The 11,759-nt window shown below is 53.8% G+C and overlaps 5 protein-coding genes across 5 annotated transcripts; 2 read left to right on the top strand and 3 right to left on the bottom strand.

Annotated features, from left to right (window-relative positions):
• Positions 1-153: 153 nt before the first annotated feature.
• NCS57_01061500 (GRIP domain-containing protein) lies at positions 154-2,035 on the bottom strand (the record flags this gene model as incomplete). The annotated part of the gene is made up of 4 exons (XM_053060356.1): positions 154-547; positions 594-1,663; positions 1,751-1,887; positions 1,990-2,035. 4 exons carry the CDS (start codon positions 2,033-2,035, stop codon positions 154-156), a joined length of 1,647 nt encoding a protein of 548 aa, XP_052910750.1.
• Positions 2,036-2,995: 960 nt separating this feature from the next.
• On the bottom strand, positions 2,996-4,633 carry NCS57_01061400 (Amidohydro-3 domain-containing protein; the record flags this gene model as incomplete). The annotated part of the gene is made up of 1 exon (XM_053060355.1): positions 2,996-4,633. The coding sequence occupies one exon, from the start codon at positions 4,631-4,633 to the stop codon at positions 2,996-2,998; it is 1,638 nt and encodes a 545-aa protein (XP_052910749.1).
• A 785-nt stretch (positions 4,634-5,418) lies between these two features.
• On the bottom strand, positions 5,419-6,665 carry NCS57_01061300 (RRM domain-containing protein; the record flags this gene model as incomplete). The annotated part of the gene is made up of 3 exons (XM_053060354.1): positions 5,419-6,464; positions 6,521-6,589; positions 6,638-6,665. The coding sequence occupies 3 exons, from the start codon at positions 6,663-6,665 to the stop codon at positions 5,419-5,421; spliced, it is 1,143 nt and encodes a 380-aa protein (XP_052910748.1).
• Positions 6,666-7,097: 432 nt separating this feature from the next.
• Positions 7,098-7,773, top strand: NCS57_01061200 (SMN domain-containing protein; the record flags this gene model as incomplete). Its single annotated transcript, XM_053060353.1, has 5 exons — positions 7,098-7,190; positions 7,242-7,300; positions 7,352-7,454; positions 7,531-7,609; positions 7,667-7,773. 5 exons carry the CDS (start codon positions 7,098-7,100, stop codon positions 7,771-7,773), a joined length of 441 nt encoding a protein of 146 aa, XP_052910747.1.
• A 2,423-nt stretch (positions 7,774-10,196) lies between these two features.
• On the top strand, positions 10,197-11,217 carry NCS57_01061100 (uncharacterized protein; the record flags this gene model as incomplete). The annotated part of the gene is made up of 2 exons (XM_053060352.1): positions 10,197-10,782; positions 10,832-11,217. 2 exons carry the CDS (start codon positions 10,197-10,199, stop codon positions 11,215-11,217), a joined length of 972 nt encoding a protein of 323 aa, XP_052910746.1.
• Between the last annotated feature and the right edge of the window lie 542 nt (positions 11,218-11,759).

The following is an 11,759-nucleotide window of genomic DNA, read 5'->3' as shown; positions in this document are numbered from 1 at the left end:
TACCCCTTTTTTGCTTCTTCAAAAAACCGTCCAGAAATCTTGTGCCCATCCCATTATCCGCCCGTTTGGCCAGCTCCTCCCCTTGAAACATGCACCGTGTCCACTTCCCATGCCTTGTGATAGCGTAACACCATCTGAACCTCCCCCAGTACATTAATTTTTGGAATCTGGTCGCGCCGATTCCGGTCTTACTGGCCCCGTGGCGGCGCTGCTCGAGCTGCCCTTTCTGCTCGGCGTGTCTCCCGAGCCTTCTTGGGCGCTGCGTTCTAGGAAGTTAGCCCATAGCTCTGACAGCGACTCCTTGTCCCTAGAGGATGATGGCTCCGAGAAGACGTCGGCACTGAGCGAGGGCGAGCTGGGTGTTCGTGTGAAGGGAGACATGGGTAGGCGGAGGCTGTTAGAGGCACCGGGGCGGGCGAGGCCGGCTTGCTCGCGCTGCTCGTCGGTCCAGTTGAGGTAGCCGGCCATGACTTGGAGGACCTGGAAGCGCTTGGCGTCGCCGCGGTCGAGAGTGAGGAAGTGGAGGAGGTGGTTGGTGACGATTTGTCTGCTCATGGTTAGCACGAATCGTGACACATCCGCATGCGACATACCTATCGACATTGTCCTCCGGCTTGGTCTTTTTCAGGTATCGTAGCGCCTTGGTCAGGTGGTCATTCAGCACAATAGCCTCGTGCCTCAGTTTTCCGATCAAGAGGTTCTTCTCCTTGACCTCCTTCTCGAACGGCGCTGTCCTCTCGAGCTCCTGAGTTAGGGACTGCTTGGCCGCCTCGGCCTCGGTGGCGCGGGCGTCGGCCTCCTGGACCAACTTCTTCAGGCCCTGCACCTGCTCCTCGGTCGTCTCGACCATCTCGCGTAGCTCCCTCTTTCGGGCCTCTTGTATCTCGCGGAGGGCGTTCTGAAGGTTGTCGATGAGGGTCGCCTGGCTATCCCGCTCCGAGTTGGCACCCTCGTAGCCCTCCCTTAGGGCAACGACCTGCTCCTCTAGCTCCGAGACCTTGTCGACAAGGCTCTCCTTGATGGAGCGCTCCTCCATGGCGATGACCTCCCACTCGCCCATAGCGTTCGCGGTCGTCTCCATCTCTTCCTTAAGGTGCTGAACCTGCCGGACGAGCTCATCCTTCTCCTTGTTCCAGTTCTGCGCTGACAGGTTGTTGCGACTCCGGAGTGTGTTGAGCTCTCTTGTCGCATCCTGCAGGTCCTCCTTCAGCTTGCTTACGTCCTCGCCGGACGACACGGCCGTGTTCCTGAGCTCGTCATTCTGTGCCTCGAGCTCCTCTATCCTCTCTTTAGCCTCCTCTAGCTCTGCCTTGTCGCGCCGTAACCTGTCGCTCAGCGTCTGCTTAATCTTTTCGACGCGGCCGAGGAGGTTCTGATACTGCTCCTCGGCCGACTCCTTCGCGGCGTTGCTCTCCTCGAGGTCGGCCTTTAGCTGCGTGACCTCACTGGCGTGTGATTCCTGGATGCTCTCGAGCTGCCTCCTCAGCTGCTCGACCTCAGCCCGCAGGGCCTCTCGTTCCTGGCTCATGGCCTCTAGCTTGGCGGAGGTGTCTGAATCGTCGGGCTTTTCGCCATCAACCGTCGGGGGTGCGAGCCCGTTGCTCTTGGGCTCTACGGCATGCCCGTTGCTATCGGCGGGTGCGTCTGCATCGACCGGAGTCTCCTGCAAGGGGATATAGGGTCAGCGCGCGAGGGTGCATTGGTGGAGGTGGATGAGGAGGGGGGTCATGAACTAGGTAGAGGTACGCACAGGCTGGGTGGGTGTATCTGGCTCCTCCGGGGTGCCGTCGGACGCTTGGTGTGGCTCAGAGTTGTTGGCGGGCTGCTCTTGAGCCTTGTTCTTGTTGGCGTTCTTCTTCTTGTTGTTCTTCTTCTTCTTGGACGAGGCTGCACGTGGAAGAGGCGAGGCCCCCCATCATTAGGACACGTTCATTCTCCATCTGCGAGCGAGCGATTGGATTGATTGCAGGGGGCAGGGGCCGCACGCACCTGAATTTGACGCCTGGGTAGGGTCTATAGTGGGCGTGGACGACATGGTGAGGTTGCGATGCGCCAGTCAGAGGCATCGAGAGGGATCAATGTCGTGCAGAGATGCCCTCTTTTTTCCAGCGCGTAGGTAGGGTATGGATGGATATGTATGCAGAGGGACGTGTACGTGTTAGGTACGGCACGGGCTGGCCTGTCCTCCCTGCGGTTGGTGGTGTAGGTCAGGTAGATTGGGTGGGTGGATGGATTCCAACACGTCAGCTCACCTACAACGGGCGGCCAGTGGCATTTAGTGGGTGTCAGCATCTGGAGCTGCCCTGGAGTTAGCGGGAGCGGGAGTCCAACGGCCGCCGCCGATGTTCAGATACGGGCTGGTAATATCGGCTCGGAAATGTCAATTGCTTGGCATTGACCTTTTTTAACTGATGCACGACTGAGATGAGGCATGGTTCTTGTGATGTGACCACATACGAGGGGTTTCCTGGTCTGCATTTGAGCCAATGATGACCCATGGCATTGACTTCATGACACGAGATATCTGGAAGATGGACGTATTCTCTTAATGCTCGTGCTTTAAGTACATAATTAGAATCATCTTGTTCATGTGATTTATATTCTTCACGGTAATAACCAGATTCAGCAGTTGGATGAGCTATATTCTGTACATTTTCGTATCCATCCTCATCTTCAATGTGGGCCTTCAAACATCGTATCTCTCACCCAGGTCATTTACGGTGCTACATTACCTTCCCCCCCCCGCTGTCGATCTTGAAAGATGCAGTCTTGGCTCCAATGTTTGATGCAAGATCTCGCGAGAGACATTTTGTCATTACACCATTCGACAGACGAGATGGCATTGTATCTGGTTTTGATTCCCCATCATGCTGGATGTGCAAAGTGTCACCTCGTATAACATCATCACGTGTGGTTTCCAAACTCGTGTTCAACAGTGTCGGATGTGCTTTACAAGCAATTGGTAAACCTCCTTGGTTACAATCTGACAAAGCCTCTAGTTCAACACCTCCGGCTTCGCTTGGTAAACGACCTTGCCCTGGCTCCAAGTCTGATATACCCTAGCTTCCAGCAGAGACTCTGGCGTCCACTGCGTATCCAGCGTTAAGAAATCCGCCCTCAGTCCCGCCTTCAAGCTCCCAGTCCACTCCTCCGCGAAACGAGAGTATGCCGCGCCAGAAGTAGCCGCAGTTACAGCCTGCGACAGCGTGAGCGCGGCATCGGCGTTGCACTTGGCGCTTGATGTCGGCTGGAGCGCAGACTTTCTTGTTGTGGCATTGTACAGGTTTGGGAACGGTAGGTGTCGAGCTGTTGGCGCGTCTGTACCAATCGCGACGCAGGCGTGTCCCTCAAGAAACTCGCGGTAAGGGAAAGCCCTCTCCCATGTCGCAGGTCTGATGAGCTTGGCATAGGCAGAGTTGAGTGAAGGGTCGCTGTGGACGGGCTGGATGGATGCTGTGATTCCCAGCTTACCGAGGCGTTTGGCATCTTCAGCACTGGCAAGTTCCAGATGCTCGATGCGATGTCTTCCCCGGGGACTATTGGCGCTGGCGATGCCATCGATTGCCTGTGTGATTGCAGCGTCTCCAATGGCGTGTACCGCACACTGCATTCCGGCTTCAACCACCCGCTTGATGACCTTTTGCAGAGCGTCCCCTGGCCACAACGGCGGAACAATCTCCTTGCTCTTACCATATGGGTAGCTCATCGCCGCGGTACATCCATCCACCACGCCGTCGCTTATGATCTTCACTCCGACGACGCAAAAGTCGGGCGACCGTGAAGGATGCCACTTCTGGTTCATGGCGATGGCCTCCTCGATGTGTTTAAGCTGCGCCTCTTCGTCTGATTCGTAAGGGATGAGCCAGTGAGCGGCAAAGTGAACAGGAAGACCTTTGGTTTTGCGATACTCTTCGAGAGCCTCCCAGTAGTTCATATCCATGGCCATGTCGATGACTCCGGCGTATCCAGCCTCGATGTACGCTTCAAAGGCGGTCTGAAGCGCAGCTTGCTTCTCTTCAGTTGTGCAAGCACCAACTATATGAGGCCAGACAAAGGCAGACTGGGCTGTTTCAGCAAGCAGACCAGTTGGATTTCCAGCCTCGTCACAGGTGACGTGTTCTCCGCAAGTAGCCTTCATCTCTTCCACTGGAAGCTCTTTCAAGGCCGCAGTGCTTAACCATGAAGAGTGTAGATCGAAAGCTTCGATGTAGATGGGACGAGGGTCCAAGTCGTCCAACCATTTGGCCAGACCCTCGCCATCTGTGACGGATTGCATCCAGCCCTTGCATAGAATCCGAGGCAGCTCTGGATGCTCCTTGGCATACTTGGAGATGGTGTTCTGTATATCCTCGAGTGACGCGCATTGTGATACGTCCAGCTTCTTTAACGAGAGACCAAAGAAGAGTAGATGGACATGGCTGTCGATAAAGCTAGGAACCACAACTCGGTTCTCTAGGTTGATGACATTGGCGCCTGCTTCTTTCGCTTGTTGTACTGGCTTGTCGGTTTCCTTTCCAACGTGAACGATCCTGGATCCATCGATGATCATGGAATCATGATAGACGGCATCTTCTGTTGCATCTTTTGCGTCACCAAACAACCTTCCGTTGATAAAGATTGTAGACTGTGTCATTGCTTTGGTGTAAGCGACTGATGAGAGCTGTCGTATTGGAGATTGTTGCGAGACTGTATGTAGATGAAACACAGATCAAGGAGACAGTTCAAAACCCCCGGGCAGCAGAGCTTATAAGTACCAGATCCTCATGCGAAGCTTCCCATGAGGCATCATCCGTAAACGGAACCCCGCATGGAAACTTACCGGCTCCCAGGAACGGATAACCAATTGTCTAGCCATGTTTGGGAGTTGTCTTGCATTTGGCTTCAAACATGTATACGCGTGCCTTTTGCATATGCATTCCCCTCCAATAGAGATAACTTCAGATGAGAGTCCTAGCCATATCTAGTCAATATCTGTCACCTTTCCAAGGTTTCCCCAGGATCGCGAGTATTGGCCTGCTAGGGCAATGATAACCGCGGGTATCTTAGTCATCAATCTATGTGGGACCTCGCCATGATCCTCATTTCAACGCTTTCTCGCGCTTCGCTTCCAAATTTTCTCTTCTTCTTCATCTTACATCCATCTTCGCCGTCATATTAAAGAAAAAGACCATTGTATACCGTGGCTTCTTCACAATCTCGCGCGAAGTAGAAAATCGCTCGCCTTTCATAATCCCGTTGCTTGCTCTTTTATTTCCTATGAGTGCTATGGGTTCGCTTATGTGCGTACATATCAACATCAAAACGTAGAAAAAAGACCTCAGACGAACATCGTGACAACTGGTCCAGACATGCAATTCATTATGGACTTTTAAACCCTATATCTATGTCGCTGAACTCCTAAATCATTGAACGATTCACTCAGGCCTTTGCCTTACGGCCCTTAGCTTTTGTCACCTTGGCCTTCTTTGCCTTGGCGGCTGGCTTCGCCTTGGTCTTCTTGACCTCGGGCTCCTCAACAACGGGCTCAGGCTCAGGCTCCGCAACCTCGGCAGGCTCCTCAGCCTTGGGCTCCTCAACAACGGGCTCTTCCTCCTTCTCAGCAGGAGCAGCCTCAATCGCCTTGACCTCCTCCTCTCCATTCTCAATGGCCTTGGGCGCAGGAGGGGGGACGTCCTTGATCTCAGGTGCCTCAAACTCGTAGCCAATCTCCTTAAGCTTGGCAGCCTTCTTTGCTCGCCTGGATTGCTCCTTGGACACCTTCTTTGTCCAGCCAGCCTCAGTCAGGGGCTTCTGGAGCTGATAGCCGGCCATCTTGTTCCAGGGAACAGCCTTGAACCGCCGGTTGGCACCCTTGAAAAGGTCCTCGTGCACCTGCTCCTTGGGAATGACTCGGCACTTGAGGATGTGTCCGAACAAAAGGTAGTTGTCCATGGTCTTGGCGACAATCTCGGCCGTGGTCGCCTCAGCAAACTTGACAAAGGCGTAGTGCTTGCTGGCACCAGTCTTCTTGTTGCGCGAAAGTCGGAGAGCCAGGATGGTACCGAACTGCTCAAAGTACTGCCTCATCTCGTGCTCGTAGAAACCGTGGGGGATTCGGCCGATGTAGATGACGCCAGCGTCCTCGTCGGCGCCCTCAGCGGCCTTCTGAACCTCCTTGGAGACCTTGGGGATCTTGCCGACATCCTGTCCGGGCTTGAAGACGGCGTCGCCCTCGGTGATGTCCTCGTCACCAGAGTCCAGCTCCTCCACGATGGCCTTGACCTCGTTGCTCTCCTCGGCTTCGGACTCGGACTCGTCGGGGATGTCGAGCGTGGTGGTTTCCTCCTCCTCAACGACCTTGACCTCTTCGACGGCCTTGCTCTTCTTGGGCTTTTGCGCCGGCTTCTCGGCGGACTTGGAGGTGACGGCAACCTTCTTGACCGACCTTTGCTTCTTCAGCGACACGGGCGATCCATCTTCGGCGGCTATCGAAACGTATTAGAGACGAGAGGTGACTGCAATGGAGTTGGACTGGATTTACCCTTCCGCTTGCCCTTGGCGGCCTTGACAGGCTTAGCAGCGCCGTTGGGCTTCTGCACGTCAGAGACGGCTAAAGATCATTAGCGCATGAAGATTGAAAGACGTTCGATATACTCACACTTTCTTTTCCTGAGTTCTGGAGCCATTGTGTCGTGTTGTGCTTGCTGGAGGTACCTACGCAAAAGCTGGACGGCCGCCGCAGAAAAAAAGATGGAGGCGTGGGAAAATTTGGGATTCTGCCGCGTCTGGTGTGGGCGGTGAGACGCTGCCCACTATCAGCGCGGGGGTTGGGGTCATTTAGTGGCTTGGACCGCTAAAGGGTCGCCTGCAGCTTCTGGAGCTTGGTGATAGGCAGTCGACGCGACGACCAGACTTACACTTGGAACTGGCAACAACTCCAGTCGCAAACCGGTTCATCGTCTCTGTGGATGCTGGGGATGAAGGTAATCTGCATCAGATAAAGCTCGTCTATCCTTGCCGGTGCCATCAACCTCTGTGGAGAACGCCTCCAGGACGCTCCTAATCACTTCACCACGGCACATTCAGGGCTCTGACAGTTGGAGCTCTTGGATACCAAAATGTCCACCAAGCAGGAGAACTTGACCCATGAGGAGTTGTGGGACGACTCCGCCCTCATCGACTCCTGGAACGAGGCTCTGGAGGAGTACAAGGTGGGCAAGTCTGAGGAAACTCACGAAGCTTCGCTAACTCACGGCCCATAGAAATACCACAGCATTCATGCACGAGGCGGCAGTGTCCGAGAGCTGGAGTCTAAGAGCCAGTACGTTATCTCAAGATATCAGCCCAAATTCCTACTAATATCTTTTGCTAGGGCTGCGACCAAGCACGAGTCTTCTCCTGATCGTCTTCAAGATGTCGAACTTATTGAGCCTGAGCAGCCATCCACTTCTGCGCAAGAAGCTGTGAATGAGGAAGTAAGCTATCCTGTACCCCCTTCCCACACTTTGACGTGAGGGAAACCCTGCAATTACTCAGTAGCTAACTACATAGGAACACTCGTCACGCAACGAGCCTCAGGCTACACCCCAAGGACTCCCTGCATTTCCTGTGCAGGCTGTTCTAGGCTCTGGTAAGTCAACCATCTCCGTGAACACCTCTGAACAACGGCTAACTGAAGGTTTACCAGTGCAAGATGAAAACCTCAAAAAGCTTCTTATGTCGTGGTACTATGCTGGCTACTACACTGGCCTGTTTGAGGGTCAGCAACAGGCTCAACAAAACCGGGGGTCTTGAGTCAACACAATTGTTTTGTTTCCAAGGCATCTGAGCTCTGATACACTGACAGCTTGTGTATTGGTGAACTGAAGTCGGCCAATGAAGCCGCGACTTCGAGAAACTGGAGACTCATGCAAACTCGGCTTTGGGCTCCGCGTTGAGACGCTACAACTTTGCTCACCCCATGGCGAAGATGGGGTGTCAATATCAACAGCCGGCGATCCGAACAGTGGTCAGACTGTTGTTTAGTCTCCAGGAGAAAGTACGCGAGGAAAGGGGTTTTGAGGGTACACGGGCCATGATGGCGATATGGATGGCGAGGATGAGGCTTTGTGAGTTTTCTCCCAGCAATGATAGGCGACAAATATTGAGTACATTCCGTGAAGCACACTGTAAGTTGAACTAGTAATCCTGAGAACAATAAGATCGAAACCATGGGAGAAGCAACACTAAACTGCGGATAGGGCTTCGTGTACTTTGGTTGTGTCTGTTCCGGTCAACGTTCTGCTTTGTGTGGGATCTGGCGATGACAACTATAATGGCGATGACTCTGAGAACAAATCGGCACAAGAACCTATTCCTCGCCCGTGGCATACTGCTGAAGCCAATCTGCTTTTTACGCCTCTACCACGAGATCTGCCCTTCTGGATAAGGAGTTACTCGTTTGAATGGCAGTATACAAGAGCAGCATTGCGCGTTATGCTTGTTTGACCCCCAAAGGCACCACGCTCTACGAAGAAGCCATGTGTAAACTACGCGAGATCTAGCACCATGCTATGTTTGCACGCTGGTGGAGCGATGAACTATACCGGAGGATGGGTCATGGCCGGTTCCGCACCAAGGGTCATTGGGACTAGGAATTCTGGCCTGCGAGGATCGAGAAGGCTATTGCCGCTCGCCGCATCATGGCCAACGACCTATCCTGGATCCACGATTGCTTGTCAGACCTCGTATCGTGGCCGCTCAAGTCAACGGCCTCAAGTCTGATGACACCGTGGAACACTCCCTGTCCATGAGAAAGTCGGCAGACATTGCTTGTATATAGGGCAACCACCGCGGAGGTATACTCGCATCCGGCCAGAGCCTTCTTTCTTGCTCATGTATGCAGTAAAGCAATTGTATAACCCATCTTCCATCAAGACATGGAGAAATGGGCAGCCGAGCAGAACATCGACATCGAGCACTTTAGCGACTGGTACGGTGAGCTGGAAATTATGCAGGAGGATCTTGAGCCAACGAGTGAATGCATGACGGCCTTTTCAGCGAGTGTCAGATGGTGGAGCGAGGAGGGACGACATTACTGAGAAGGTCACTCGGCGCTTGTTGGCCGGTAAGTGTGGACGGCGTCTGAGGCTTTACTCAAGTCGGGACTGATAGATGGATGGTGAGACGGAGACACGTGGGAATTGAAGATGTGCAAATGACAGACGAAGCCGTTAAGGGATTTACTCCTGGATGGGATGAAATGAGGAAGGGGTTGTTAATGTTGATGGCTGGACAAGTTTGACTGAGCTCGATCATTAATGGCGCATAACTATAGCAACGCGATAACACCCAAGAACGAATTTCTCATCAACTTTTGCAGTTTTGGGTGATATTTCCAATTGAACTATAACAGATTTCGCTTAAACGGCCATTGTTGGCGACTCGCGTTGAAACACAATCTGTTCCACCCTAGCAGATCTAGACTTGGCCCCCCCCTCCCCCAGGCAAAACTTGGCCACTGCCGTGAAAAGTAGCCTATCGGTTCGTTAGCTTGGAAACAACGGGTGAAGAGACTGCCGCCCTTGGCTTGTCGGAGATGGTGTCTCACCAAAGGGGACCTTGCCAACCTGGGGCGGGCTGATGCAACTCACACGGTGCTATTAGCCGGCCAAGAATGCTACTCTGTAGTTGAGGCTACCCAAGACTGCACGTTACTACGCACCTACGCTACATGAGGACTCGCCTTTGGTGTGGCGGCCAAAGGGGTCACAACTCAAAACACCAAGCCCAACTTCCGAGACGCTTCTGTCACAGCGGCCTCCCCCGCATTGCGAGCCCGTCTCGAAAAATTCAATGGCGGCGCTACGTGATCGGAGGCACCAGCAGCCGAAGCGAGGCGAGGCGAAGCAACCGGTTACTGCAGTCGCCGTGTTTCGACCCGGGAAGGGGCTGGAAAGAGGTTGTCTCCAAACGACCAGTGATGGATATAAGTCTCGGTTGTTCCGCAACCTCAGACGAAATGTTTCTTCATCCTCTTCATCCTTTCTTGCAAGTTTCTTCACTTCCGCGTGCTTCATTCTTTTTACCGCACTCGAGATAATTTCCTTCTTTACGAGCAGGCCCTCGCCTTTATTTGACCTCCTACCAATCGCTAGGTATCGATACCTATCTACTCTCCTTTGACAGGAACTGTTCTCTCTCCTTGCGCAACTTTAATACCCCCCAAAAAAGACATCATGAAGTATTCCGCTGCTCTCGCCATGGCCGTCGCGCCTCTCTCAATGGCTCGCTTCCTCGACATGTTGCCCGGTGGTCAGCTCGACCGACGGACTCACCCCGAGCCGGAGAAGCAGGCCTGGTACCCCTCTGGAGAAGAGTGGCAGGGCATGAAGGGCCACGGCATCACAAAGGATTCCAAGACCGAGATCATCATCATCTGGGCCAACCCTGGTAACGGTGCTGCTACCACCACCATCAACGAGAAGGTCACCGTCACCCAGACCGTCACCGCCGGCGCCGGCGGTGCCACTGAGGCCCCTGCAGGAGAGCCTGCTGCTACTGCTGAGCCTGCAAAGCACACCGTCACTGTTGGTGGCCCTGGCGGTTTGGTCTTCCAGCCTGAGGAGCTTGACAATGTGCCCATCGGTGACACCGTCATCTTTGAGTTCCTTGCCCAGAACCACACCGTCTCTCAGTCTGCCTTTGATACCCCTTGCGATCTCCTCGAGGGCGGTATGGACTCTGGCTTTATGGCCAACCCCAACAACACGGTCTCTCCTCCTCCTCAAGTAGCCATGCAAGTTATGGTCGACACCCCTCTCTGTAAGTCACTCCCTATAAACACATCCCAACTATAAGCTAACTATTGCAGGGTTCTACTGCAAGCAGGGCAACCACTGCGGCCAGGGCATGGTCTTCTCCATCAACCCCACCGCCGAGAAGACTCAGGCCAAGTTCAAGGAGCTCGCCATCCAGCAGAAGGGTGAGGGTGCCCAGACCCCCATCACCGGCGGCAAGCCCTCGGAGCAGCCCGCCGCCGAGAAGCCTGCTGCCGAGAAGCCCGCCGCCACCGAGACTGCCAGCGCCCCCGAGAACACCGGCTACGTGCCCGGCAAGGGCCAGCTCGGCAGCGATGGCAGCTGCACCTGCGTCGTGTCCTGCTCCGCCGGCTCGTTCCCCGCCGCCAACGCCCAGGGCATCGGCGCCTTTGGCGGTATGGCTGGTGGTCTCCCCATGAAGATGGCCGGACTCAGCTAAGTTTTTGGTGGTTGTGAAATATGATACCAGGAAGCTAGGGGTTTCTAAGGTGGACCAGTTTATGATTTAGTGTACCACTTATGGGATTTAGACGGTTCGGAAACTGTACGGGCGAGCCTAGATGGCTCTGATTCAAATCTTCACGGGTATGAAGATGGGTATAACCGGCGAGTTTAGTGGGTAATACGACAAGTGTTTACGAATAGTCTTGACTCTTTTGCGTGAAGGTGGGACAAGTTCTAATATGGTATCTTCATTCAATTGTCTAAACTTGTGAAGCTCTGTCATTGATTGTGGGCATTGTGAAGAAGAACGCAGTAGTAACACTTCAACCCCTGATCATTCTGAACAAACATCATGATCCATACCAAGCAATCCGTTAAACTCCAATCTTAAACCATAATAGCAATGCAAGAATCCCGGGGCTTCGTGCGTTATCAAGGCCGTGTCCTCCTCTCTAGCGCACTTGAAAGAGTATTGTGTCAAAGAATTGTTGAGGTTACCCGGCAACAGGCGCGAGATCCGTTGCATCCCGAAGATCG

Source organism: Fusarium keratoplasticum, chromosome 8 (assembly GCF_025433545.1).
Source record: "Fusarium keratoplasticum isolate Fu6.1 chromosome 8, whole genome shotgun sequence".
NCBI classification, from domain to species: domain Eukaryota; kingdom Fungi; phylum Ascomycota; class Sordariomycetes; order Hypocreales; family Nectriaceae; genus Fusarium; species Fusarium keratoplasticum.
Note: the sequence above shows the minus strand (reverse complement) of the source record. Positions and strands in the feature narration are given on the sequence as shown.